Here is a 27,571-nt window from a genome sequence, read left to right as displayed (position 1 = left end):
CTTCATTGTCGGTGTTGACTCTTGCATGACTCTCACCACCACCGCAGTTTTCCGAAGCTGCTGCTTAGTTTCTTGTGCTTCCACAGAGCGAGCCACTGCAACATGCTCAGGCGGAGCTCGATGTATGTGCTGCTATAGCCACTACCACCGGGTTAAACCTCAGGTTCATCATCCCAAATGCCATTTCACTTGACCTTCACTACACAGTAAGCAATGTGGGCAAAATACTCCAGTTTAACATGGTCGTTGATCATGTGGCACACTAGAGTGAAAAAGAAAAATAGAAGCGTGTATGCGACAGTGAAAGGAACACCCTCAATCAAAACTGCAAGCTATATAAACAGTACTAAACTGCCGTATGCCACGGGATTATCCATCATTATGATGAACTGAGGCCAAAGCCCGTGTTTTGTAAAGCCCTATCTATCATCAGTATCTGCAGTATGACACTTCCGATTACAGTTGCTTTCAGATGAGCTTTTCGATTTCGTTGGGCAGACAAGTCTAATTGCTGTTTAATACCAAACAAGACTGCAGCAGGACGTGATTACTTTGCTTAAATAACATTGTTTAATGAAACTGCTCAGACTCAGCCCTATTAGTTTGATCTTTGAATCAGACCAGAAGCAAGTCTGACGGGAATCCTTAGCTGAAATAGAATTTCTTACTAGACTAATTTGTGACCCTCAGAATTCTATTACACACCCACAGGAGGTACTAATGTTTGCTAAGAGGGGAAGACACCATTCCCAGAGATGACTGAAACATAAGCTTTACCTGTGCTTCAAAGGAGAATACTGTATATTACACAGCTAAATTGGGGGGATTATTGTACAGTATTTTACCACAGAACTTCTAAGTCAAGAAGTTTCAAAACTGAGAAGTCACAGTGTCCCAGCTGTACAACGTGGACAAGCTCCTTTCTCTGCTTTCTGTATCCTCCTTTGTTATATCCAAAGTTGCCATACACAGAAAGACAAGATAACAGTTAGAGACCACACCGTGATCTGCTCTGAGCTGGCAGGACTATTGAGTTATGTGCCCCACAAGAGCACAATCAGGTGGACAAAGCTCTGAGACAGAGTCCGGCTCCATTTCCCTGGTGCTCTATGGAGGAAGGAAGAAAAGCCCAGCCCGCTCCAGACAGGAAGGGGCTTGGGAATTGTCCCCTCTGCTCTCAACCTCGCACGTATATGATATCAGTGCAAAAAGGGATTATTGTAGCTGCCCACTGATGTCCACCAGGAGTCACGCTATGGTATCCTGTGCCAGGAATAAGTGCCATGGTCTGCGTCCCCAAACACCTCTGCAAACTGCCTCCATGCTCAGCTCTATCACTCCCCACGCGTGCCATTCACATACAAACATCCGTCGCTGTTCGCAGTGTAACTGTATTACGGGCTCAGGGGTGGGACACAGGGCTGGGATTTAGGACATCAAAGCTCCATGCCCGGCTCTCCTGCTGCCCCAGCCAAGCTGTTTCACAGCTTTAGGCCTCTGTCTCCCTGGAAAGGGTGGGGGACAGTCTACTCTATTCTCACACAAACCACTGAGATTTATGGGTTAAAAGTGCTACATAAGAGATAGATATCAGTGAAATGGTGCTCCTGCAGCATCAAAGTTGCAACATTCACATTCGGTGAATTCCAGAACACTAAATGCTTTCTCTAGCAACTCTTTATCTCTACGTCATCACACAACACTCACAAGTGTAATGTTGCTATTTGGAATTTGGGGCCACTGAAACACTGGGTCACCTCCCCGCACATCACAGGAATGTTCTGTGTTAGTAAAGGCTTTATTTGTTATTCATACAGGTTTTTGAGATCCTAGCTTTACTGAAACTAGCTAAATATGATTTTTAAATATTATTCTTTTATTGCTTTCCAGATACAGTTTGGCTTAATTGCAGAATACTAAAACAAAAGAGAATCCATATCTGACTCTACCGCTGAAGAAAGTTATCAGGAATAATTGCTGAAGTCTAAGGAGGTATCTGTAGCATAAGTTTACGCTGTACAAAAGATAGCAGTAGTTTCTGAAAATTTATCAATTTATAGTCCTAGTTTTGCCAATACCAGCACAGCTGGGCAAGATGGGATGGACTTTATTTTATGGAAAATGGAGATGTTATGGTTAAAAAACACGCACACACAAAAACCCAACCAACAGCAAACCACAAACCAACAACCAACCAGCACACACACAAAGAAAACTCACCACAACAAAACAAACAAACAAAAACAATAGAAAAAACCTCACAAGGAAACAAGTTCTTTTACGGCCTGTATTTCACAATAGCTTTTGGTGTGCCCCAGTGTCCACTACCATGTATTATACCGAGAGATATTTGCATCCCTTTCCTTGCAAATCTCAAATGCCTTTGCCATCGGAACTGATCCTCTGAGATTTGGATCCTTCCCAAGTTCATTTAACCTGATTAATTTTTAATGGCTGTCACTGGTTATTTCACCCAGTCAATCAACAGTTTCTACAGTTCAAAACACCAGCCACCTTCTTCCCGCTCTGGCATAACACAGTGCTCAGGATCTCAGGAAATTATTCATCTGCATCATAAAGAACTTGAAGGAGCTGTAAAAGAGATTGATCCCTGACAGCTGCACCAAACTTGAAAGCCCCTTCCTGGCTCTGAAGAAGGAGAATTCTGACCTGAAAAGGGGTCTTGAGTGAGCAGCCTCAAAGGGAATAAAGTATTAGCCTGTAAAACCTGCACTCACTAGGAAACTCAGGTGATCTTTTAATGTAGGTACACCTCTTGCCTCAGGCTCAGCAAACATAATTACTTGCCACACAGTAGTATCTCAAGCTCAGGGGCTGATGTAACAGGTTGTATTTTGGTTCCTTTTGTCCAAAGCACTCAGCCAGCCCCCAGAAAGTAACTGCCAGTACTTCTCTAGTGACCCAGCCCTCTAGGACAATGATACCATTTGTTGTCATATGGAATGCATATCGCTATGCCATTAACATTAACCTTTTATATTCATTCAGCTCCAGTTACTGCATCTGTACTGGTTAATGTCTTAAATAAATCCTGTGGCAACGAGAAAGAATGCACGATAGTTAGCAACACTGTTCATTACAAGGGCTGTAAATTTCTAACCAGAAGTAAAACTTATACCAAAAGCAGGAGAGAGCGGAAAGAGAGAAGCCTTAATTTATCCAGCTGTGATAATGTCCAGAAATCCTTGGGAAGCAAGAAAAGGACATTCACAGACATCCCATTTGTGCGGTGAACACTGTTGAACCCTTTCCTGTTGCCAAGGTATGCGCTGGCACAGGGAGGTTACCAGGGCACGGCGATATATTGTCATGCAAATGATGGGGAGTTGTTGAAGGGACTTCCCAGCAACAGAGCACATTTTTTCACTGGTTTGATCCCAGCATTGAAAAGGAAACAAAACAAGTGCATGAACGTGAAGCAGCACTGGCCTGAGCCAGAAACACCAGCTATGCCAGGGCTGCGGGAGCACCAAACCTGCCTTTGGGGAACTGAGCAGGCCCTACTGCTCTTCACTGAAATGGGACCAGGGAAAGAAACCCTCGAGTCCCGAGAAACACATGCAGTGCTTTGTAACTAGGTGGTTTTTCATGAGCTGTAAGTGACACTGCAAACCGTGGATGAAAGTGACAAACACACACGCCTTCGGTCAGAAAAATCAGAATACATCTCATTCACGTTTTGCTATTTGGGATTAACTCACATGCAATTATTTTTAATTGGAAACTGCAAAAAGCTTAGTGGCAGAAAATGCAACTGGAAACAACCTTTAGAAGCTCTGTTTTCTAGAAAAAGCAGAAGAGCATGCTCTTGCAGCTGTACATTTATAAACTCAAGTAATTTCTTGCCTTTTCTGATTGTTATTACTATAGCTTGGTTGACTTTTTGTGCCCTTTTCAGGTAGAGAAATTCATGGTTTCCAGTAATAGTAATGACTGAATAGCAGAATAACTGGTGTTTAATTTCCTTACTTGAAATAAATTACTGGAAGTTTCCTGTTTTTCACAGAAGTACTTGTAAACAGGAACTGTCAATTAGAAATATTCACAGAAGTAAGAGATGGTTCTTTTGCCTCCACGAGGTAACCAGTCACACACCACCACATCCTCCAGAACGAACAGATATCTAAGACTCCAAACGTCCTCTGGGCATGACCAAGTCAAAACTTGCCCTTAAATCCCTGGCAGGGTTAATCTTTCCCATACTTAACAGCCACCTCTCAAGCTCTCTCTTAAAAATGAAGATAGAAATAGCGTGTGGCATCAGCCACCTGTTGATTTAGCCATAGAAATTAAAGACTCACCTTTCTGGATTTACTATTCCAGGATGAATTGCAGAAGTGAAGAAAACATGAAGTCATGTTCATACTCTTGAATGCTGCCCTAGCTGACTCAAATCAGGGTAAGCTAAACTCATGCCACCTAAAGGGATGGAAGGAAATTGGTTTGACTGACTTGCAAGGAGGAAATTTCCTTAACAGGAAGTCAGACACATAAGCGTCAGGGCAAACACTTAAGAGTACAAAAACTTGGAAGAAAACAAAACCAAAAAAACCCAAACAACAACAACAAAAGGTGCAGGAAGACAAGAGAGGGAACAGCTTCACGCTCCCAGGAAAAATCCTGGAGTAGAAGGGACTGGGAACCTGCACAGAAAACCCAACCTGTAACCCGAAGAATGACCTTGTCCCATCTCCCTGTGCCATGTCCAATGGAGAACTTGATGGTTCAGACCTGAAGGGAACCAGTTCTCTCCTCAACACCCTCAGCAACCCAGCAGTGACGGCAAGAGTAATTTTTCCTACAACAAACTTTCCCAGGGAATGGCACACAACCCTGGCCACCAGGGGCTCTGCAAGAGGAAAGGTGCCTCTGCATCCAGCCTTCTAAATTACACATCAGCCAGAGGGAAGTAACCAAAGCCCTGAAGAACTACAGAGCTGGCAAGGGCTGAAGTCTAGTCAGCGGCTTTTGTGAACAAGCCTGGAATGGAGCAGCGAAGCATAGCGTGGCCGCATGGCTGCTGAGGCAGCCCCTGTGTACCATGGCGCACCATGGAGGCAGCGGCCCCGTGGCTGCACCTCTCTGAAGAAGGAAGGGGAGGCTTCATTGCGCCAGAGGGGCCAAGAGAGCTGGAGGTGGGGGAGGCCGTGAGCTCCTTTCTGATGTGTGCCCTGGCACGATGCAGGAAAAAAGCTCACACTGGGACAGAGAGAGGGAAAAAAAAAAAATTAAAAAATCTTCACTCAGGTTTGTACCTGCTGGGAGAGCAAAAAATACTGCAGGAGGAAAAGAGCAACACTGGAAATTCAGAAAAGGCTGCTGAGAATTGGGTAGAAACAGGAACACAGCTTCTGGTGAAGACAAAGCAAGAGAAACCAAAAGACATGAGACACTGTGACAGGAGAAAGCAATAGGGTGGTGGGGACCAAAGCCTGCAGAACACCCCAGACTGCCAGGGAGAGGGAAGCCAGGGTGGCACCTGGAGACAACCACAGGGCAGACAGTTTGTGCTGGTTCATATAGAGAATTATTTTGGGCAACTACTTTCAGATCTGGATTTATTTCCATTATTACAACCCTCCAGCCAAGGGAAGTCATAGTACTTTTACCCACAGCAGCAGGAAAGACTCCACTAACTCTCTCAGGCAGCCACAACCGGCATTGTGCCTGGGCAGCTGGATCACAAGTCCTAAGCTGGCCAGGACAGTCCTGCTGCTCTGCTACGTGGTGGGAGACTTAAAGGACCGCTGGAGTTTCAGTCTCACCCAGGCACAGTCCTGTACCACAGCTCCAAATGGTAAACTTACCTCGTGTTTCCACATTCCTCGTGGTCCCACTCTGCTCTCTTCAGCCATTCCATCCTCCAAACGTGCTGCTGGGACCCACACATCATGGGAGGCCACTCCCCGGGGAGCAGTGACCCCTGCCAGTGCCCTGGCTCCGCTGTCCCCACACCTGGCCAGGCCCTGCTGCACTGTGGCACAGCAGCAGCTGAGCAGAGAACCTGTGTGCCCCGGGCCTATGAGTTCCACCCATGGTGTACCTGTTCCAGCCATCCAAAGGCTAAGGGACTGGCAATCTTCATGAGAGCAGACAACTTACTTAAGCTAATCTATATGATTTACAGGAAATACAGAATCTTTAGCACTGTAATTAGTAGAAATATATGCGCACAACAGTACAATCACAATTTCATTACCATTCTTCAACAAGAAATTGCCAGATCTTACAGGCAGTAAATAGCTGTACACCTCTTTATTCTCAGGAGTCCCTTCAGCAGCTGGCTCTGACCTGCCTGCAAGCCCAGGGTCTGTCCCTGGGTAACTTCATTCCTGACAGTACAGCACAAGACAATTATTTACACGGTACTCCCCTCTCCTCCATTCCTGTGAGATAGATGCCATCACTGTAACAACCTCTGCCCTTCCTTCTTCTTCTGGCAAGGTCAGCAGCTCTCAGCACCACTGGATGGGGAAGACCCCACAGGAGCACAGCACAGGCTGCTTGCAGCCCCTCCAGCAAACCAGGGCTGGAAAAAATCGTACAGGTTGTGTTCAGACTGCAACACCCCAGTAGCATGAAATACAAGAATTGCATACGCCTCAATATAACCGCGCTTAAAACCAATGTATCAGTTGGCACCACATATATGATAGTATTACAGTTCTAAAGAGATCCATTCATGGGCTTGGATCAGCCTTGAAACTTGATCTTTAGGTGGCACTATTTGCAGTACATAATTTAAAAACTTTTATTTCAAAGTGCCATCTGCTGGTTCTTTTGTTATTTACATATAACTATTCAGAATAAGTGTCCATGTGCTTTTTTTCAGTTGGCAGTATCTCCAACCCAAAAACCCCGCAGCAACTTTTTCTTTTTTTGATATAATTTAAGTGGTTTTTTACATCTATTCCCCTGAACATTTAATTATCATTGTGAGAGCCTGGCAGGTAATCACCAGAAGCTTTCAGAAATGAAAGCAAGTATCTTGACAGCATATGGAGGTTGCTAATTTAAGATGGACCAGACAGTAGCACTTCAGAGTTCAACTGGAGTGCAGTGCTTTTCTTCTAAAACTGTCTTAATCACAGGTCTATATTTAGTTTCATAATCAGGGCAGAGGAATCCTATCTTTCCGCAAAATTAAATCCAGAAGTTACCAGGTTCCACTGGTTACAAAATAGAAAGTAGCTACTACGCTTTACAAAAACGTTAGTGCTTATTTAAAATTACTTAAATTAACTTTTTATTATGGCGAAAGCTAAGTAATGTGCCAAGACTTAGAAGTCACAACAGCTCAGAATAACTGCTTTCATAATTTTCTCCTAAAAAAGGAAAACGCTGTCAGTCTGTTCTCCATGTTTCTCCAGCAGAAAGATGACTCTTAAGGTCAAATTTATTTAGAAACTGTAGGCACAACCTCAACAACAGTGTCAATACAAATTACTGCCCTTTGGGTTTAGGAAAACCACCTCAGTAAAAGCTTAACATCTGAGGAGTGCAAAACTTGTATTTACCCAAAACTCAAAGATTGTTCTTAAAATTACTTACAAATGACAGCAACAGTTACTGTCAGGAACTGTTTGAGGTCTGCTTAAGCTTTCTGCACAAGGAGCAGGCGCACATTAGCTGCAGTGAATCAACCAACCTCTCTAATGTCGTTTCTCTTCCCCCCCTGCCTCCTGCCTAATGCTTTCTGCATTTTCTGAAATTCCAATTCTTCCTCACTTTCTTCCCCAGTTCTTCCTACAGGACACACAGAGGCACAGCCCCAGAAGCATAAAATACTCGCTGTGAATGACTAGGTCACTCTACTAACTTGACGTTATCAGACCAAAAACTCAATTTAAACACAGACGCAAACAATACAGCTGATCTAGAACAGCAATAACAATAACCCAGATTTGATACTGTAGGACAGCGCTATGGCCACATATCTGCTCCACTTTCAAAGTTGTCCATATACACGCAGCTTCATGAAACGGCAAATGTTTGTAAGACACCAACCATTTAGAGCCAACACAAATTTAGTTAATGAAAATTTATTATTTCAGGAAGTCATAGGTAGCTCTTATGCGACCAGGGCAGAAGCTGTCGATGATTCACTAAAAAGAAAGAAGACGAAAACAGAGAAACATTAATTGCAGAGGCAGTTTTCAAACTACTTGCCAAAAATACTGCTCCAATTTAAAGCTTTAACTACTGGTCCTGAGCTTAACCACTATTGTTCAAATTTTTTTAAGGTTTAAAGAAAGATTTCACTTTTCCTTTTAAAATATAAATACTGGGAAAACAACACAAAACCATATATTCAAGAACCTGGCTAGTTGCATTTGAGCCTTTTCAGAAAAACAGTAGCTCACCCTGACATCTATGGGAAATCTACATTGGCTAAGTTTTCCTAGAGAAAAACTACAAATTAGTTTCATTTTTGCCACAGCTACTAAGCTATTTCTCAAATTTTTGAAGTAACATACTATAGAAGTATCCGAGTGAGAACAGGGCCTGCAGCTTGTATGAAGTACTAGAAAATTATCTAGTAGTGACTTCACTCATTTGGGTGAGAGAATTATTTTTTCCCCAAATGTTGTGACAAGTAATTTTACCCAGCAATAAGTTCCATTAGTTTATCAGTTAATATTTATGAAAATACCTATTCTTTGCTGCCTAGTGTGCCTATACGCCTGATCATAATGCACTCTTCACCCTTTGAGTAACAGCCCAAACATATTGTTTACAAAACCTATAAGAGCTCAGTCAAAGTAGTAACATAAGAGAAGACTTACTACTTCCAGTTGGGTGGCAGCACTCTCTTGGTTTTGTAGTAGCGAGCCAACCTATGGATTCTGCTTTCAATCAGAATCAGGCGGAACTTGGCATCTTTATCCTTGAAAAGAAAATTACATTACAATCAAACAGTACTTTGACTTCTTGATAACACAAACTTCAAACGAGCTTTGGTAAAGTAAAAAAATCCAGACCTACTGCGACAAACTTCACATCTCCACTGCCAAAGTCTGATAGTCTAGTAAAATCAGAACAGGACCAGAAACACGTGGTTTAAGCCCTGCTTTTAAGATCCTTTTCGCAGACAATAACAAAGACTGTTCTCCTTTATTAAAATGCCTCCCCAAATCCCTAAATTTACTCAAAAGGGTTGGCTAACAGGAACTGCACTGTAAGTCTTTGCTTTGTCAAAAGAGTGACTCCTTGCTTTCCTCTTTTCCCCCACAAGAAACTAGAAAAATATCTGATTCCTCTACAAAATTGACATCTTCAAATAGAAACCAGCCACAAACCCCTAATCAGCATTATATTTAAAGATTAGAAAATGTTTAAGCTGACAATGATAGCAAACAAGGCAGATATGTATTTTATAGGACAGTGGAGGGAGGTCTCCCCATATACACACACTGGCAGCATCAATTACATAGTTTTACAATTCAATCTAACAGAAGTTATAAAGAAGCTACTGTATAATTTGGGGAAAACAAACAAATATAGAGAGTATCTACTTCAATTAGCACTCACCTTCCTGTTTCTCTCAAGATGTTTGCGAACAGCAACAGCTTTCTTGATCAAGTGATAAAGATCCTCTGGAAGGTCTGGGGCCAGTCCCTTTGATTTAAGGATTCTCAAAATTTTGTTGCCAGTAACAAATCGAACTTGGGCAACACCATGGGAATCCCTCAGGATCACACCTGAAACAAACGTTTACATTTACACTGAAAACAAAAACCTAACACAAACAGAACTTGTAACTATAAGGTTGGTTTCACGAGATACCCAAAAAAGGCCTTCTCTAAATGGAAAACTTTTCTGGTGGAAACTGTGAACAATGATGGACAATGAGTGAGCTAAGTACAACTTACAGAAGCTGAAACGCTAAATCAGACACCACTTCACAGGCAACTAACCCATCACATTTAGGCAGGTAACACATTAGGCTTCCTTACAAAGAGAGGAGAAGGGGCAGGCGCTGATCTCTCTGGTGACCAGTGACAGAACCCGAGGGAATGGCAGGAAGATGTGCCAGGGAAGGTTTAGGTTGGACATTAGGAAAAGGTTCTTCACCCAGAGGGTGGTGGAGCCCTGGAACAGGCTCCTCAGGGAGGTGTCACAGCCCCAAGCCTGACAGTGTTCAAGAAGAGACTGGACAACGCCCTCAGACACATGGCATGAACTGTGGGGTTGTCATATGCAGGGACAGGAGTTGGACTCGATGATCCTTGTGGGTCCCTTCCAACTCAGGACATTCTACGATTCTGTTATTGGGAAATTTTCCACAGGACTCATTCAAGCCAGCTATTCAATCACCCTTTATTCTATTGTTAATAAAGATGTCATAGACATCTTAACTCTAAAAAAAAATATACATACCATAGGGATCACTAATACTCTAGGGATTACCATAAAACAAAATAATTATACTGCAGAACTCATGATGATATAGAGTTGCAACATTTGTACACTTAAGCAGAGCTCTACAGGGGTCCAAACTCCTGAGAACTCGTCAATTATGCAGCTACAGTGCCCGGGTTCAGTAAGCTCCTAAACACAGGGCTGCTGGTATCTGAGATGGGATGTGAAGTTTTTCTCCAAGAAACTGGGCAGACTAAACTTCCCTATAACATCAGTGGCCACTCCTAAAGACAGGTTATAAGACTGAACAGAACCTTCACATTTTCTGCTTGAAGAAAAAATACTCACCTACTTCACCAAATATGCTTCTTGCAAAAATGAAACATATTACATTTTTAGTGGTATCCACACAGTAAATAAACAGGTACATCATAAAACCTGTATTTTCTTAGCATGTTATTCAATCTGGGTTGAAGGAACAATTACATTATTACAGTCAGAAAAATGCGGTTTGTCTCCATCTAGGAGTTATTCGTAAGCCTTACCGATTTGCGAGGGAGTCAGGCCTTTTTTAGCCAGCTTGTAGATCTGTTCCTTTACATCATCAGAAGTAAGTTTCAGCCACTAAAGAAAATTAGAAAAAAAATACAACTGATGAACACTGTTTAACACAAAGGCACAGGCTAGCTATATGAAAGCTTTTTATAAGTGACAGAAATAGATGCTTTGTAATACTTGAAAAAATAATTAAGAACTGAAATGGTACTTCTAATGATAAAGAAACTTTTTTACATATTATGAACCTATAGTGCCAGTGAAATATGGTGGTGGAAGGTAGAAAGTTTCTGTTTAAAATACCCCATGTGGCCTCCAACCAGCTGCTTTAGCATCAGTTTAACTGCCACACTGCAAGCATGAATACAAATTTACAGAGGAAAAAAAATCACTGCCATTGGGAAGGAACTTCTTAATTTGGCCTTGGACAGAAACATGGAACTGAGAACCATTTAGCCATTTCTTAGCAAAACACCTACAGAGATTAGTGAAAATTAAAAGGAACACTGCACCAACAAGCTAGGTAGTCCTCACTCTTTCACTAAGCTACAAAGCCCCCTCATTTTTTTTTCCTTTTTAATACCATCCATCACATGAAATAGAAAAGCATGGCAAAAATGTATTTGGAAGTGCTCTATAGATTACAATTCAAAACAGAATACAAATAAAATTAAGCAAAAAAGCCATAAGATTTTTTAAAATAGGTAGAGCATTTGAGCAACCTAAGCATTAAACTGTTTAACCATCAGCATCAGTACTTCAAGCAGCTTCACATTATCTTACTTTAAATTCTATGTCTTTATTTTCATGTTTTGGGCTTTAACTCCATGTTTGCTTTGAACTCTTTCTCAGTACATGCTTTTCCACATGCACCACAAATTATCTTTCTGCCAAGAAACAGATCCTTCAAGACAGAGTCTTGCAAGGCAAGATGGATTAAGCAGCTGCTCGTTCAGCTGACAGGTAAGCCTTTGAAGGGGAAGTACCCTGAATGAACGAAGGGCATGCTAAAATTAGTGAAGTTAGTGCTCTGACCAGTAAGCTACTGTTGTACACAGTACGGGAAACAGACGGCTTATTTCACAATTGCAAAGGCCAAACTCGACTGCAAAAAGAGTAATTTAATTTCTAGGAATTATCAACATACAGACTAAATATAATTGAAGTAACACTTATATAAAGGGAGGTACAAAGAGGAAAAGAGATTTTTTCCCAACAAATCATCTGGCCAGAAAACAATACTTGCTGTCTCGGTATCCTGAAACTCATAGGTTAAGGTAGCGTTTTATCAGACCACAATTTAAACACGACGACACAGAACACTCCACGTCTCTTCGTGGTGTCTGTTCTCCTGGGCTGCCCTCTGGAAGCAGCCCCTGCTCGGACGGGCCCAAGTTACTCACCGTGGGCACGCTGCGTCTGTAGGGCAAGGCTGACTGGGACAGGCCCTTTCTGTGGGGAAGAAGCAGATGAGACGCTGAAGGGAGCGGGCCAGGCCCGCCCGCTGCCAGCGCCTCCCGCCCGGCCGGGCCCGCGGCCTCCGCCACCGCCTGGACACGGCGCCGCCGCCGGCACAGGCCGCGCGGGGCAGCACCGGGAGCAGGAGCGCGGGCCCGGCCGAGGCAACCCGCACCTCAGCAGCGGCCCGAGCCCCTCCCCGCCCTGCCCTGCCGCCAGATCTCCACCGCCGCCGGCCTCCCCGCGCCGCCCCCACGGGCCGCACTGCTCTCGCAGCAGCCTCCCTGCTCCCGCGCCCTTCCGGCCCCCGCAGCAGCCCCGGCCCGGCCCCAGGCCGCGGCCCGGCCCTCACCCGGGAGCGTGCATGCGACCCATGATGGCGGCGGCACGAAAGAAGGAGCGACGCGAGGCAGCGGCCCTTCCCGCCCCACTTCCGCAGGAAAGGGCGGCCCCGCGCCTAGCCCCGCCCCGCGCCCGCACCCCAGCCAATCAGTGGTGCCGGCGCTGCGCTCCGCACGCCGCCACTGGGGGGCCCGGCCTGCACCGCGCTTCCGCGCAGCGGCGCCAGGAGGGGGCGGGGCCAGAGAAGGGGCGGTGCCAGAGAAGGGGCGGTGCCAGAGAAGGGGCGGGGCCCCCACCCAGCCCGGCCCCGAAGGACAGTGAAGACCCGAGCAGCTCTTGTTCTTTCCCAGAATAGCTTTTAATGTACGTACAGGACAGGCACGGAGTCACATTGAACCCGCTCAGTTCGGGCACGACATTGTATAATACATCTTTATTAACGAGCTCGTTTAACTAAAAGTATTTGGTTCTTACAGATACATAGACAAAGGGAGGCAAAACTGCTGCGCTCGCTGCATTTCATCACCTATAGCTCTGAGGCCCAGTGTCCGCGCGAGGAGCAGGGACAGGCATTTCTACACAACCCCGGCTGTAAAAATAGAGGAAAAAGAACTTTTATCAAAGATCACACGGGCTTCCTGAGACAGGGAGCTGGAGATCCTAAGAAGGCAGTAATAAAAGTTTCAGTGCAAAGTTGTAAGTTGATAGGGAAAAGGAAGAGGTCTTAGCACAAGCCAAACGAGGTCCGGACAGACAATTCTAGTTCTGGCTGCAGGTCAGGTGTGCATAAGAGATTTATTTTAATTAAACAAAATATAAAAAGCTGTTAACTACTTTTAAGCTATTTAGTGTACTGGTAAATTCCACCCCAATGGAGTATCTTCCTTTTTCTCATCCATGGTTGTTGTGGGGTTTTTTTGCATGTAGTGCATTGCAACAATCACTTTTTTCTGGAGGGCAAAGAGGTGCAAGCTTGGTGGTGTTCCTCTGTGTGCCAGGGGAGGCCAAGGCCAGAGCCCCAGACAAAATAAAAACCATGACCCTAAAAAGCTCCAGCCAGTGAGTATTTTGAAAAGGAAGGGAAAGGCACAAAACGAGTTGAGCTATGAAGAAGAAATCAGAAGTCAGGACAAGTGCTAACAATAATACAGTACTATACATTTTTTTCCAGAGTCCAGACAACTGTTAAAACTGCAAATCATTTTTTAAATGATTTTAGTTTATTTGTATTTTGTGCTGTAAGACACTGTGCTTTAATAGGAAACTGCAAAAAAGGCAGTACATATTGCTTTCATTTTATTTCACAATGGAACGTTTCACAAAAACAGTAGTCTACTTTCCTGTGTTTAAATGACTCGTGATTCTAATGATGGAATGGAGTAAGTCTCAAAAGCATCAAGTGAGCAGGAAATATATCTAGTTAGTTATATAGTTTATTATTTACAGGCTATGTACTAAATGAGAAATACGCAGAAGATGCCTAATAAAACTGGGATTTGTTAGCGCCCATTTCTAACATTCAAGGTAGTCTTAGCTTTTCAATTATATTAATTCGTAAGAAGTTGGACCGTGAATATTTTAGGCACCAGGAGATTCAAGTTTACTTCTCTCTTCTGTATTGAAGGGAGATTGGTCAGTAGCAGGGTAAGGAAAATCAGATTATAAAATAGGTTTTTAATGCTGGGTATATAGAAGGCTTTCCCCATATTATGTTTTCATTCTTAGTTGTATATTTTACTCTAAAATTTCACTCTAGTCATAGTCAGCAGTGATAGTCTGTCTTGCTTCAAGATTTAGTACTAAAGAAAAGTGTGCAATTTTGCTCTATAGCTTTGTTTAGACAGAACATAATCATCCTAAACACCAAGTAAGGTGAATAAAAAGGCTACGCCTGTAGTGCGGAAACACCTAATTAAGTAACCAGTGGTATCAACAGGAGATAGTAAGCAACATTTGTATTCACTCCTCTCTCACAACATAGTTCAAATCCAATGTTCCTTGGAATTAAGTATTTTTCATGAAATTAATTCTGATTTGGAGTGAGAAACAGTGTTGTTGCTGTGAACTGTTAAAGAAAAAAGTGACCAAGTTCCTCTCGCGAAGCTCTGTTAACGCGGCTCCTTTCTGGCCTGCAACCAATCCAGCAGTTGTGCTTTTTAACTAGAGGTCACCCTTTACCTGGAGGTCCAGCTAAGGAATTTAGGTGCAACTGTCACTTTGGATTTATTGCTTGAATCTGCTCCACATGTAATCACTGCAGTATTTAAAAGTTCTTGAAATTACAACGTTTCAAAACATGGAGAAGCTGGGCACATTTCCTATGGCACCACATTCAGCCAGTCTTCATTCCATTTTTGGTGATCACAGGTAGAAAAAAATTTATACGAGTTGCACTAACCATGAAGATCAGTACACTAAGTGATGTTATATGTAATAACATCTCAGGAAAAGACTTCCAGTAGGACCTGCAAGGTATCAAATATGAGAACGTTTCTCCTTTTTAAGGAGCTGAAAGCTAACATGTATACATATTTAAATACCAGAAATGAGGTAAAAGATAAGCATTTGAATTATAAGGCACCGTTATTTACAACTTCCATTATTGGCACTCACTCCAATAAGTCTTAGAGAAGCATAAATCTGGGATTAAATGCAACGCTAAGGAATTTTTCCAGCCCTTCAACCTTCATTTCTACAGGTGTGTGTGAAGCCACAAAAATTTTACCCATCGCTGCTTCTGTGATCTTTAGTTAGTAGCAGGAATGTAATCCTAAAAATGTCATTGCTTTGATGTTCTCCAGCATCATGCCATGGATGACAAAGCAGGTAATAAAATTTAAAAGCAAAAATGCACTATATCCACAGGCTCAATGATTAAATTATGGCTTAACCATAAACCATAACCATTTAACCACACTGGTCAAACTGTTCACCTCACTTTCATGGATGGTTTCAAAATCCCTTCTTTCACCCACAACTCTTAAACATTTACAATGATATTTCGATAACATCGCGTAAGAATAAACCGTGTTTCCTAGAAATCCTTCAGATTAGGCTACATGAACATTGGTCCAACATATCTGTTGAAATGCTGAGTCTCCTATTTTAAGGTATACAAGTTAACTTCAAGTAGGAAGATGCGCAAAGCACAAGTGAATACAATTGTTCTGGTCTTACTCAGGTGTTAAAATGAGTTCACAGATAGGGTACAGCAGTTAGTCGATACCAGTTAACAGTCTCCTTGCTCAAGTTGAAGTCCTTTAGTGAGAGCGTAATTCCACCCAAGAAGAAGTTCTCACGTAACGATTCTGCACTGAGCACACTTAACTGAAGTTCTCTCTGTTTCAGAGTCTCCATGCTATATCCACTGTACACAAGCTAGAAAGTAAAGGAGAAGAATTTTTTGGTTATCCAAATGAAGTTACACAGATTGCCCTTTCCTGTGACTACTCAGCCACCAACAGATGTCTTAACTGCACATTAGGGCCACTCAGCACGTCTGATTCTCAGCACATGGGCTGAAGTACATCTGTATTTTATTTTGTGCTCCCAGTGTTGTTTTTTACAAGGACCAGTGTTTTTAGCTGGAAGCACTGTTTACATGCCAAGACTTCTAAATTCATTCTTGTCCACATTACGAATCAGTGAATCTGGGGCAGGGGGATCTTTAGTTTTGACTCCTTTCCTTCACCCCATCAGACTTTGAGGAATTTCTGCTTACTTGTAACAGTACATTTACCTACTCAGTTGCTTTGGGGTTTTTGCATTGTTTATTTTGTTTGGCTTTGTTTTATTTGTTTTTTAAACAGGCAAAAAGTTTTTGAAACAAGTTCCTTTTCCAGTTATGCATCTTCACAGATTTTTTTTTTTTTACTTAATATTTTAATGACTGCTTAGAATAACAGACAATAGCAAACCAAAGGGAGTTACTAGATAAATTTTAACTTGCCATTTCATTGAACGTTGGATTTCTTGTCTTCCGGGAGATTTTGGTTTTCCGTTTGGATGTTTTGTGTGTATCTGGAAGTAAGTATGTTTTTACATAGGGATTTGGATCTGCACCATCCTCTGTAACCTACAATCCAAAACCAAGACAAGTTAGAAAACTAGTTAGTGCACACCTATTTGCATATTTATTTTCGAGTATCTAGACTTTGTAATCAGGCTACCCAAAATCAGCTAAGTTGGCAGTTGGAAAATTTGGAGGAAGAGAGAAGAGTTCCACCATTCCTGCATAACCTAACTCAAGAAGATAATCGACAAAATAGAAAGAGTTTTTGGCAGTGAGCTCAGTATCTCCACTTACCAGGTCTTTAATGTGCATCACCATGATAAACAGAGTGCTATTTCTATATGATATGGATAGTTTCACTTCTCCTCCCACTTTGCCTGAGGTAGGACTTGATGGACTTGCATCTGAAAAAATATAGTTATTTCCTCTGTAATATTTGTACATTTTCATCAGTACTACACTGACTAATGAAATATGGGGAACAAGTTCAGTTTCTAATTTTATTTACAGTTCTCTAAGAGGAGGACAAGGCCATAGGTTTTAAAGATTTTTGCATTCTCTTTTAAGAATCAACTTGGAGGTTTAAAGGAAAAACTTGAATAATTTAGTCAAGCTATAAGCAAGCCCAAATGTTCACATACATTGTTGCAATTTTTGGTATGTTGTTATTTTCTTGAAACTGTATGCAGGAACATTTGGACAGACAGTGATGCAAAGTTTTCAATGAGGGAAAACTATAGTTCATTAAAAATATAAATTACATTGTAGAGGTGTCATACTACAGTCATCGAATTTATAAACACCCCCAAAACCATTACCTACCTGTAGGTCTGGCTATTCCATCTATTCCTTCCACTTTGTCATCACGAAGTAATGGATGGAAAAAAGTATAAACAAGATCACACTGAATTTGGAAGAAACATTATATATTAGTTCCAGTGTTAACAAGCACCAAAATCTGAAAACTTACACTGGATTCGCTTAAGTTATTTGAACTTACTTCTGCCACCTCTGGACAGCTGTTCATCAGACTCTGTATGTAGCTGTTGAGCTCCACTTTTCTTTTAGCTGCTACATCTTTTATGTGTGTTCTTCCCAAAACCATCTTATTAGGAAAGCTACAGGGGAAGAAAAAGATAAAGAGTTTTCAATTAGCACAGTTAGATTTCATTGTCATTTCCATCCTAAAGTGTTGGCATCCATTTTTTATGTCAATCAGGAGTGCAAACACAGCACACTAATAGGAAATTACATTACAGAAATGCAAGGAAACATTTATAGGTAATTGTTATATGTGATATGACACACAGACTAAAGACACTGAATTGCTTCTCTGGCTTTCCTCCTTAAAACTTAAGGGACAACAGTTTTCTCCCTTAATTGCCAACTTTGAGGTCTAGTTCGCCCCTCAGCAGTTTTGTCTCTGTTTCAAGCCATTTCTTCCTCCACCCTGCTGGGAGCAGTTTTTGTTGCTTCCACTATAATAGTGATGAGTGAGTTAAGAACATACCCTGGTAACTTCCAAAGAGGAAAGAGAATGCCAAGTTTGTTGTGGAGCTCCTGGAACTCATCAAATGTTCGGAAGACAAATGTTGGCTCAACTTGCCCTTCTCTCAAAACTCTCACTACATAGATCTGCCCAAAACACAAAAAAACCCAAAGACAAAAGTAGCAACAATATTACAGAACTGACTTAACAACATAACTTTCTTAACAATTAACTCTTTCTACTATGGCAATCCTTCTCCAGCATACGTATCCTAGTAACAGCATTTGCATTTTATAGTAGAGGTAGAATTATCAAAAGCTGTACTGTAATGCAAAGTAACATCACACGATCTTCCCATAACGTAGATCCACATCTGAGAGGGAACAAAGGTAGTTAAGGCTAAGCTGTCCACATTCTTCCTTTTAAACCTCATTGTAAGTTCATACCAGATAGCAGGTGTACAACTTTTTCACACATCAGTGCAGGAATACATCTAGACATGTATCTGTGGGGCCAGAACTACCACAAAACTTTTCAGGTGTGGAATATGGAAGAAACTAATGCCTAGGTTTTTTTCAATCTAATGCTCTCAAGATTCTAAAGGATTCCACTTTTAAAACGATAATTTGGTGGGCAGATGCAAGAGTACTGCATCATACAACACACATTTTTAAAAATACTGGGGGTACAGTCCCGGAATACAGTTCTTCACATTATTATGAAAGGGAAATGAAGGTTGAGAAATTACACAGAAAATTCAATTCAGTGGACTCATTTTATGGGCAGATGAATTAAACGTATATTTAAAAAATGTACAACTGGGAAGATGTTTAAAAATCTAGACAGAAGGAGACTACATAATCTTAAAGGTTTCCTGGAAGATAAAAGGTTGTTTGGCTTAGACCAGGAGGCCTCAAACACATTTATAATATACCAATTCGGTGCAAAGCTCTTCTTCACTTCTAGCGTTATTCAGCTTTATTCTACCTTGACTAGCTGGTGTTTTACCAGATTAAGACATCTACAGTAAATACAGCTTGGAAAGAGGTGTTCACTTGCATGTATCAATATAGCTCACTTTTTAAACAACTTGAGGAAAATGTAACTTGAGCTGACTATTCTAGGCCAAACAAACAGCAGCAGTTAAGTAAAAAAAGCCTGAAGATGGTTGCACATCTGCATAGGAATACCAATATTAATAGAAGTCTTAAAGTGTAACCCAGACCTATCAAAATCCTGAGGGCAAATTGTAATGCTTGCTGCCTCTAGCAAGACCAACTAGGATTATAGGTATGATGCTTTCACTTATGAGGAGCAAAACCAACTTTAATGGAAGGTCAGAGCAGAACCAGAAAACATTTGACCGAACGACTCCTATTCAGGAAGGAACCATTTTACAGAGGGCAGCTACATAAATGTGACTTAAATCCCCATTTTGTAAGAAATCATCTCCACCAACACAACTTCTGTCCTTTCTGCTTCCTTCTAGATCCTTCTCAAGAAGCGTCTTCAATTTGAAGACTATTATTGGATGCTAAAAATACAGGTCTGTACGCTAGCACTCCTGTGGTGGGTTTACCCTGGCCAGCAGCTAAGCACCCACACAGCTGCTTGCTCACTCCCACCCCCACCATGGGACAGGGGAGAGAATAAGAGCAGAAGCGAGAAGACCCGTAGGCTGATATAAAGAGAGCCCTTGGGAGGGGAGGTGACGCAAAGAGAATTTCTCACCACCTCCCACAAGCAGACCCGCGCCCAGCCAGTCCCCAGGAAACAGCCGCCTTGGAATAAAACATCCTCCCGCCCCTTCCTTGCTTTCTCTACCCCCCATTTTTATCGCTGCGTATGACATTGTATGCTATGGAGTATGTCTTTGGCCAGTTTGGGTCAGCTGTCCCTGCTGTGTCCCTTCCCAATTCCTTGCCCACCCACAGCTTGCTCACTGCAGCAGGGGGCAAGGGGCAAAGTGAAAGAGAAAGCCTTAACACTGCACAAGCACCCTTCAGTAACAGCCAAATCAGTGGTGTTATCCATACAGTTTCAGTTAAACATCCAAAACACAGCCCTGTGTGGGCTGCAATGAAGAAAGATGACTCTATCCCAGCCAGAGCCAGTACAGCTCTGGTCTTCTCCAGGGAGCAAGCAAGCAGGCCCATTCCCATCTAGAGTTCAATGGGGTTTGGTTTTGCTTTCAAGTCATCCATAGTGGGGCTTATATTTGAGTGTCAACACTGGTGCGGGTTTCTAGGCTCCCTTTACAGACAACGCAGTCAGACTTCAGAAAACGCTTCGGCTCATCCTAAATCTGACATGAGTGCCCAACTGAACAGTAAGTATCTATAGCTGTATTTACTAAATCTGTCAGTAAAGAGAACCTAGCTATCTGCCTCACAGCTGGATACTTAAGGCTAAACAAGACATGTTTCTACTGGACTAATCCTCTGTGATTAACTACTGAACTTCTGGCAAGAAGGAGTACGTATCTTGTTGGAAGAAAATGCACAGTATCTTCACCGAGTGGAAACAGATTCCACATACTTACATAATGTTTATCTGGGTTATATCTCTTCTGATATGTAAACACAGACACTTGTTTGATTCGGCCATCTTGTTTAAGAGAATATGTTTTAGCAGAAAATGAGAGGATGGGTTCATCATTAGAAGGTAGACCTGAGAAACGCAGCTGCGCCAAATTGTGAATGAAGAAATTAAACTTTGTGGCAACACTTCCCAGACTGGATTCAATCAACCTAGAAAAGAAAAAAAAGTCAAAAACTAAAGTGGCTCTGTCAATCAATAATTCTCTCTGTCAGAGAAACTATTTTTAAATCAAGTGTGATCAATGGGCTATATAAATAGCATTGTATCAGCATTTAATAGAAGATTCGGCATCCAAACTTTGGAATAGGTTGTTATCCAAGAAGTGAAGGCTTTCCAGAGCCAGTAGAAAAATTGCATGCATACTACTCCAGTTTCCCCCATTTATTTAATTTAAAGTACAATAACATTTTGGAGCAACAACTCCATTAAGCTATATACACACTCCCACTTGCCACACTGGAGCATAATCCCTCCCTCCCCAGTGAAAAAGCACTTCTTGAAAGAGAGAACTACTTCACATGCATTACAAGGTTCCCATCATATACACTACTATTAAGCAATTCAGGAGGTACTCAAAACACAAGTCTCCAACAGCCAGACAGAATTATCTACTCTCAGTATGTCAAACACTTTTTTTGCACAAGGCTACTCTTAAAAGCAGGGAACTATTTTAGCATAAGCATTAATCTGATATGAAAGCAATCTTATTTATGCACTTCACTAGTTAACTGATACATTATGATTGTACAGTGTAACTATTCAACTTCTACAGACATGTTTGTGAACAACCTTAGTATATCTTTTCATAGCAGCAAGCTCCTATTAAGAGGATGATGCTGGGAGATATTTTAGTTTTCACTTATCCAGTACCTTGTAAAGAAAATGGTAGCTTCTGCATCTGTTGTTTGGGGCTGGAGAGCATCCTGGACATACTTCAAGTCCTGAACCCCACTTAGTTCTGGTAACCCAGAAGAAAGCATCTGTAAGAAATTAAAATTTACAGTTTTAGTACAATAAAACCAATATGATTTTACACTGAAATGCCTAAAGCTCTTAAAAGATCAAATTCATTTGAAGCTGCAATAAATTGCTAAATGCTGACAGCGATAGCCAACAGCTGCTTATCATCAGCAGTTATTCACCATTTCTGCTGAATTAAAAGCAGTTAGAAACATTCTGCAATGTAATTTATGGTATCATCTTAGTTTTAAATTTTCAGGAAACAGGTAGGTAGTAACAAAAGCTTAAAAAAACCCCAAATACTACCTTCCTAAAAAGTACCACTGATGTTTCTGATTTTTAAAAGCATGCATTAAGGGTTTCTGCAGCATAAAAAGTGTAGCATTTAATACAACCCAACACAACGGATATATCAAGTTTCAATTGAAATTAATAAAATGATTACCAATGAAAGCAGGTTAAGGAAGAGGCTTGCATGTTTTCTTATCAAATTGTAAGCTTGACAACAGAGATCCACAAACAACTGAAAGCGAATAGTGGGTTTTTCACCACCATTAATGACATAAGCCATATCCGATGTTAGCACAAAAGGAGCTCGATCCCTGTTCAAAAGGCACAGAATTCATAACTTAATTATAAGATCTATCTATTCACTTTTTCACGTGCTTCCTCCTCCCCTTCATCCCCACCCTGAGGTAATATTAAATAATCCATTAATGCCATTTTACTTCTTTTGGGTAGCATTCAGCTGCTTAGTGCCATCTCAGATTCCCAGCACAATCGCACAGTGCTGGACCTGCAGCAGATCTGCTGGAGCAGTGCTTGGAGGCCAGGTTACCTTACAATGCCTTCCACCTCCCATTTCTCTGAGCCATAGCACACTCAAACAAATGCAATAATTATATTATCACCTGACTAAAACATAGGTCCGCTATCCTGGATAAAGATCTTCCCCTACACAGAGGAGTAGTAAATAAAAACTTGGTGTTCACCCTCTTCTGTAATGTTGACATTCACTACTGGTTTTATGAGTGAGAGTCTGTTCCCATTTTTTTCACACTCACATTCAGATGGCAAAGGTTCTGATACTCAACCTCTTATACCTAACAAGCATCCAACATGTAATCATATGAATATAGCTACAAAGGTGAAACTACACTACAGCTTTAACCAATATTCCTGGAAAAGTATGACACCAAGATTTGTGTCAGATGTGAGGCTCCAAAATATCAATAAGTAGTCATATTAATCTTTTCCTGTACAAAAAATACATAGTTCTCATATCTACTGTAAAGAAATTCCCATTCTATTCATGTTTATAGCACAAAGCTCTTAAGGAATGAATGCAGTTTGGAAGCATTGAAGTTAAATGATGTTTAGGAGACCAAATTCCTTATTTCAATCTACCATTAGCTAGAACAGATGCTTTATTTGAAAGCTGTGCCTATGTGCTTTGCCTTAAAACAGTTCCGGAGATCAGAATATGGAAATAGGAAGCTGGAACCTTTTTCGAAACTAGTTCTATGCAGAGGTAAGCTTGAATGCATTCTGGAACCTCTATGAAGCCAACATCTTCCAATTTAACCACAATGAGAACAGCAGATAGCAGTAATTTAAAGCTAATGCTTAGACTTATAATGCTTATAAAAACATACTAAAAATCACTTCAATCTCTACTTTGCTTATCTACAGAAAATACCTTTTAAAGCTACCAAACATTTGCGCATGACCCAAAAATTTTCCAAAGTCAATGTGAAACATATGCCCTGTGTTTCGAAGCATTATGTTATCATTGTGGCGGTCGCAAATTCCCAAGACATAAGTAGCTACGCAGCATCCTGCACAAGAGTAAATGAAGTTTTCTGAAGCCTGGGAGAGAGAAAAAAAGTGAATTGAGATCAAATATCAGTGGGAAAACAGCATTCATATATTCAACAGGCAATCTTGATGAGAGTAAAATCAAAGCCAGACAAAACAGGCCCTAATTTTTTTTTTTCCCCAAACAGTGTGCTTCAATCAAATAGCTTTCCAAAAATCTTTAGAAATCACACTTTCCAGCAAAAATGGTTGCTTTGTTTTTCAAATAAATTAAAGAGGAGTTGAAGACAAATCACAAAAAGAAATGTTAGCAGAAAAAAAGGGTACAAGACTTATTTTTCCAATGTGTTTTAACAGCATTGTAGCCAGAAGAGAACGTTTGCTTCTTTTTTAATTCTATGTCCTTGTATGAGAAGATGCCACTGCTACTAAATCAGAATTAAGAACAGCCATCATTCCTCCCTATCTTCAATCTGAACTACATTTTTTCCATATCCAATAAAAACTCTGGATGTGAAACCTGAGAACCCATCTGGCTTCTTTTTAGTTACATAAGGGCTTTTCATTTGCTCTTTTTCAAGTATAGGAAAAATTAAGTTTCCCAAAGATAAAACCCAAAGATTTCAATGGAAGATCTGGAATAAGAATTTCATTCTTTCAAAAGGTGGTATTTATCCCTTTTAAAAAAAAAAAATCTTCAAAAAAGAAAAACACTGAAGAAAGTTACCTTGTCATATTCCTCCTCTGTAGGATTATACTTTCGCAACCATTCTGCCAGGGGCTTGTCTTTAAAAGAACCTGTTACTCCATATTCCACTTGAATTTTCCTAAGTGTATCTGAAGCAGGAACAAGCTCTACCATACCTTTATACAAAATACAACAAAGTGTATTTAACCATCTCCTTAAGCTATACTGCATTTTCATTATTCAGTAGAAACTTTCTTGACCACAATGGATTTTATAATCTTAAGACTAGTTTCTTCCAAAACCCAGTTAGGTCTAAAAATAGTGCTATTAGTCTACTAAGCGCTTCCAGACTATATTACAAAGCATACCGTGAAACACATGTACCAATCCAAGTTAGGATTACTTCACTACAATTAGTTGTGGTTGTTAGAATGCACATATAAATTATACGCTGAATAATTACTTTCTACTACATACACTAATATTGGTCTATAAACGATAACTGCAAAATATTTTGCTGCTGACATCTCTCATGCACTGACACTTGAGTAACCTGGTAACTTCAGCTGTTGCCAAGTGTTGAAACAGACCAGACTGTTACTCCAGAAATACAGCAGTGGGTTTTGTATGTGGCCTTATTTTGGAGATATCATCTACTAAAAATATTTGTATAGCTAAATCATAAAAGGAATACATTTACTTGATTAACAGAATTTTACTTCTATCTTGGCAAGAGCTACCAAAGACAAATCTGTAATTTATATCCGTTTTTCTTTTTCACTTTAATCCTTCAAGTACTTTAGGAATGCTAATATTAGCAGCAACAAAAAAAAGTTAACATGCTCTGCAATCAAGTCATCATTCAAAGTAGGAAGAAAAGCCATCTGTTTCTCTAAAAAGCAAGTCTTACATAAATAGAAGCTTTTTGCTTAAGTTTTGCCAACGTAAATTTCCAATGTTTCCATGTACTTAAGAGTTTCCAACATGCTGTTCTAGCATCTGACTGAAGAAATATTTATGTTATTGTTTATCCTCTTAAAGATCCTGTGGTTTCTATTGGCTGGCTCTAGAGAATAAGCGAAAACTAGTAGAAAGCATGTTCAAGGTGCAGAGCGGTATTTACACTCAAACTTAGAGTTCTGTGACCTAGTTTCAAACCTAAAAGACAGTCTCATATTCCCAAGGAACTTTCACCAGCATATGACACTGATTCTGGGAGATCAGTCTGTGTGTGGGGGTGTTTTAAATTTTTCTTCTTTTTGCACATTTTGGTATGTGAATGATCCTCCCTGACTCAACTGCAGCAGATTTCAAGTACTTCAAAAGTTCAGTTTTGACTTGAATACCTTATTTCACCATAACTAAACTTAAAGAATCAGGATTGCTATGGCACTATTATTTTCTTGTCTTGCAGTAAAGGCATCAACAGAAACCTTAGCTTTTATCATTATATTTACTTGTTTGCACCACTGTTCATTGACAGCAGAATGCATAAGAATCTCAGCACTCAAGAGAAGAAACACATTTAAATGTAACTCAGCCATCAGGAAATTCAGAACAGTAACAAAAACTTGCTATACTTGAGCACTGAATTCCTTTCACGGCAGGCTTCTGGCCTTCCGCTGTTTCTTGGGCTTGCCTCTACACAACAATTTTTCACTATCAGTGGGACAAGAAATTGTAGTGGGGGAACAAAGATTATAGGTAGCATCTGGTTTTGCACCTCGGTCCTTTCCAGTTGAGAGACACTTGAAGATAACCATCCGTAGATCCAGTCCCTCCTGTAGCCAGATCTTATCCATAATCTTAATCATTTGTAAAGCCAACATATCTTGTCTCAGATCTTCTCCAACCTTAAATGGAAAAAAAAAAGTTAACTAGATACATAATATGCTTTCAGCAAAACCACACTGATTAATTGCTTTACATTTCTAGGAAGTGATACATTATGTTGCTTCTTCATAGTTAAGCACTTAAAAAGAGAAATAGGCTACATTTAAGCTTTCACATGCAGCAGACTTCATTTCACATTTTACAACCTGTTCAGACGTGCATTTCTAGATACACAGGAGCAAACTCACAAAATAACTAAGCTTATTGGTCTATGCTAAAGTTAATCGATACCAATGAAACCGCAATTATCATTCAACTTTTTTTTCTCCAAGACACATTTAAGGCCTACCTTAAACATCACATTAATTTCTTCTCCCAGAGGGTCTGCATTTATCAGTGCGACCTTTAGTGGTACTGCATTGGAGCTGAAGAAAGAACACGCCTACAAGTAGACTTAGTGTTAATACGCAAAAAGGACTATTCCTGCTAGCCCAGAAAACAAGACATTCTGACAACAAGCAGGTTTGACCCACAATGTGCCTATTCAGACTTTTCACACTGCACTCATGGCAAATGCGTGCTTCCTTTGAATAAAGAGCCCTTTGGCTCTTATTTGTTGAATTCTTGTACAAAAGCCAACAGTGCTGCACAGTGATGTCTTACTCTTTTTGAAGGGAAGAGTGAATAAAACATGGATAAATATTTTATCAGAAGCTTTTTTTGAAACCTAGAAGATATTATAAAAAACCTGGGTATTTGCATGTTTCACGGTGTTTTCCCATTTATCTGCTTTCAAGTACATACTCATGATTTAATAGTTACAGAGGAGAAGGAAAGCAAGAGGAGCTGTCTCTCCACACAGGATCAAATCCAGTGTTCACAGACCTTTAGGTTCTCAGTCATGCGTGATGATATAATCAAGGCTGTGCTTGAGCAGATATTGTCAAACCTCACAGAGTTCTGGAAGAATAATTTACCTGCTTCCCCTACATTATCAGTTGCTGTACCTTCATAGTAAAATAAGGCTACTGTCTGCCTCCCTGGATTCAGTGCATCTCCTGGACACAACTAGCAATGGGTAGTTTCACCTATCTAATAGTATTTACAAATTGTTTGAACATTCTAGCCTTGCTCAATTTTCTCTTTTGATTACTGTAAGCGGGATTTTTTTGGTGCACTTTGAATAGTTCCCTGCTTTACTATCGCCCAAGATTGCTGCTCTCAAAAGAGACAGGGTCTGAAGAAATAACGTTATTACAGATATTTTTCAAATACAAGTACCTTCATTGGTTTTACACAAGTATATGTATAAATTTTATCTTTTCACAGCTAACTTCACTGTCCTGTTCAATCAATTTTTAATTAAAACCTTAGCCCCCAGCACAAAGAGCTTTCAAGCACCTCAATTTTTTTTTCCTATTTGCAAAAGCTT

At 40.7% G+C, this 27,571-nt stretch overlaps 2 protein-coding genes across 4 annotated transcripts in view; both read right to left on the bottom strand.

The window, feature by feature from the left end:
• Window positions 1-8,047: 8,047 nt before the first annotated feature.
• On the bottom strand, window positions 8,048-12,840 carry RPS13 (ribosomal protein S13). The gene is made up of 6 exons (XM_065635920.1): window positions 12,749-12,840; window positions 12,342-12,390; window positions 10,929-11,007; window positions 9,553-9,722; window positions 8,808-8,908; window positions 8,048-8,126 (listed from the first exon to the last, which is right to left on the bottom strand). Exons 1-6 carry the CDS (start codon window positions 12,769-12,771, stop codon window positions 8,093-8,095), a joined length of 456 nt encoding a protein of 151 aa, XP_065491992.1. The 5' UTR covers window positions 12,772-12,840; the 3' UTR covers window positions 8,048-8,092.
• A 248-nt stretch (window positions 12,841-13,088) lies between these two features.
• The window catches only part of PIK3C2A (phosphatidylinositol-4-phosphate 3-kinase catalytic subunit type 2 alpha), a 52,429-nt gene continuing 37,946 nt past the window's right edge, over window positions 13,089-27,571 (bottom strand). For 2 of the 3 annotated variants that reach the window (XM_065635571.1, XM_065635572.1), the window contains exons 21-33: window positions 26,489-26,581; window positions 26,030-26,159; window positions 24,346-24,482; window positions 23,500-23,669; window positions 22,246-22,402; window positions 21,711-21,820; window positions 20,782-20,989; window positions 18,261-18,385; window positions 17,751-17,868; window positions 17,573-17,654; window positions 17,045-17,154; window positions 16,688-16,813; window positions 13,089-16,116 (exon numbers count right to left, since the gene is read on the bottom strand). In XM_065635571.1, the coding sequence (XP_065491643.1) occupies window positions 15,934-16,116; window positions 16,688-16,813; window positions 17,045-17,154; window positions 17,573-17,654; window positions 17,751-17,868; window positions 18,261-18,385; window positions 20,782-20,989; window positions 21,711-21,820; window positions 22,246-22,402; window positions 23,500-23,669; window positions 24,346-24,482; window positions 26,030-26,159; window positions 26,489-26,581 (1,749 nt within the window). In that variant the 3' untranslated portion in view covers window positions 13,089-15,933. Of the gene's footprint in view, window positions 16,117-16,687; window positions 16,814-17,044; window positions 17,155-17,572; window positions 17,655-17,750; window positions 17,869-18,260; window positions 18,386-20,781; window positions 20,990-21,710; window positions 21,821-22,245; window positions 22,403-23,499; window positions 23,670-24,345; window positions 24,483-26,029; window positions 26,160-26,488; window positions 26,582-27,571 lie in introns of those variants that run through there. The other variant, XM_065635573.1, reaches the window with a different exon arrangement.

Source organism: Caloenas nicobarica, chromosome 5 (genome assembly GCF_036013445.1).
Source record: "Caloenas nicobarica isolate bCalNic1 chromosome 5, bCalNic1.hap1, whole genome shotgun sequence".
Lineage (NCBI taxonomy): Eukaryota > Metazoa > Chordata > Aves > Columbiformes > Columbidae > Caloenas > Caloenas nicobarica.
The sequence above is the reverse complement of the archived record's forward strand: the minus strand, read 5'-3'. Positions and strand labels throughout refer to the sequence as shown.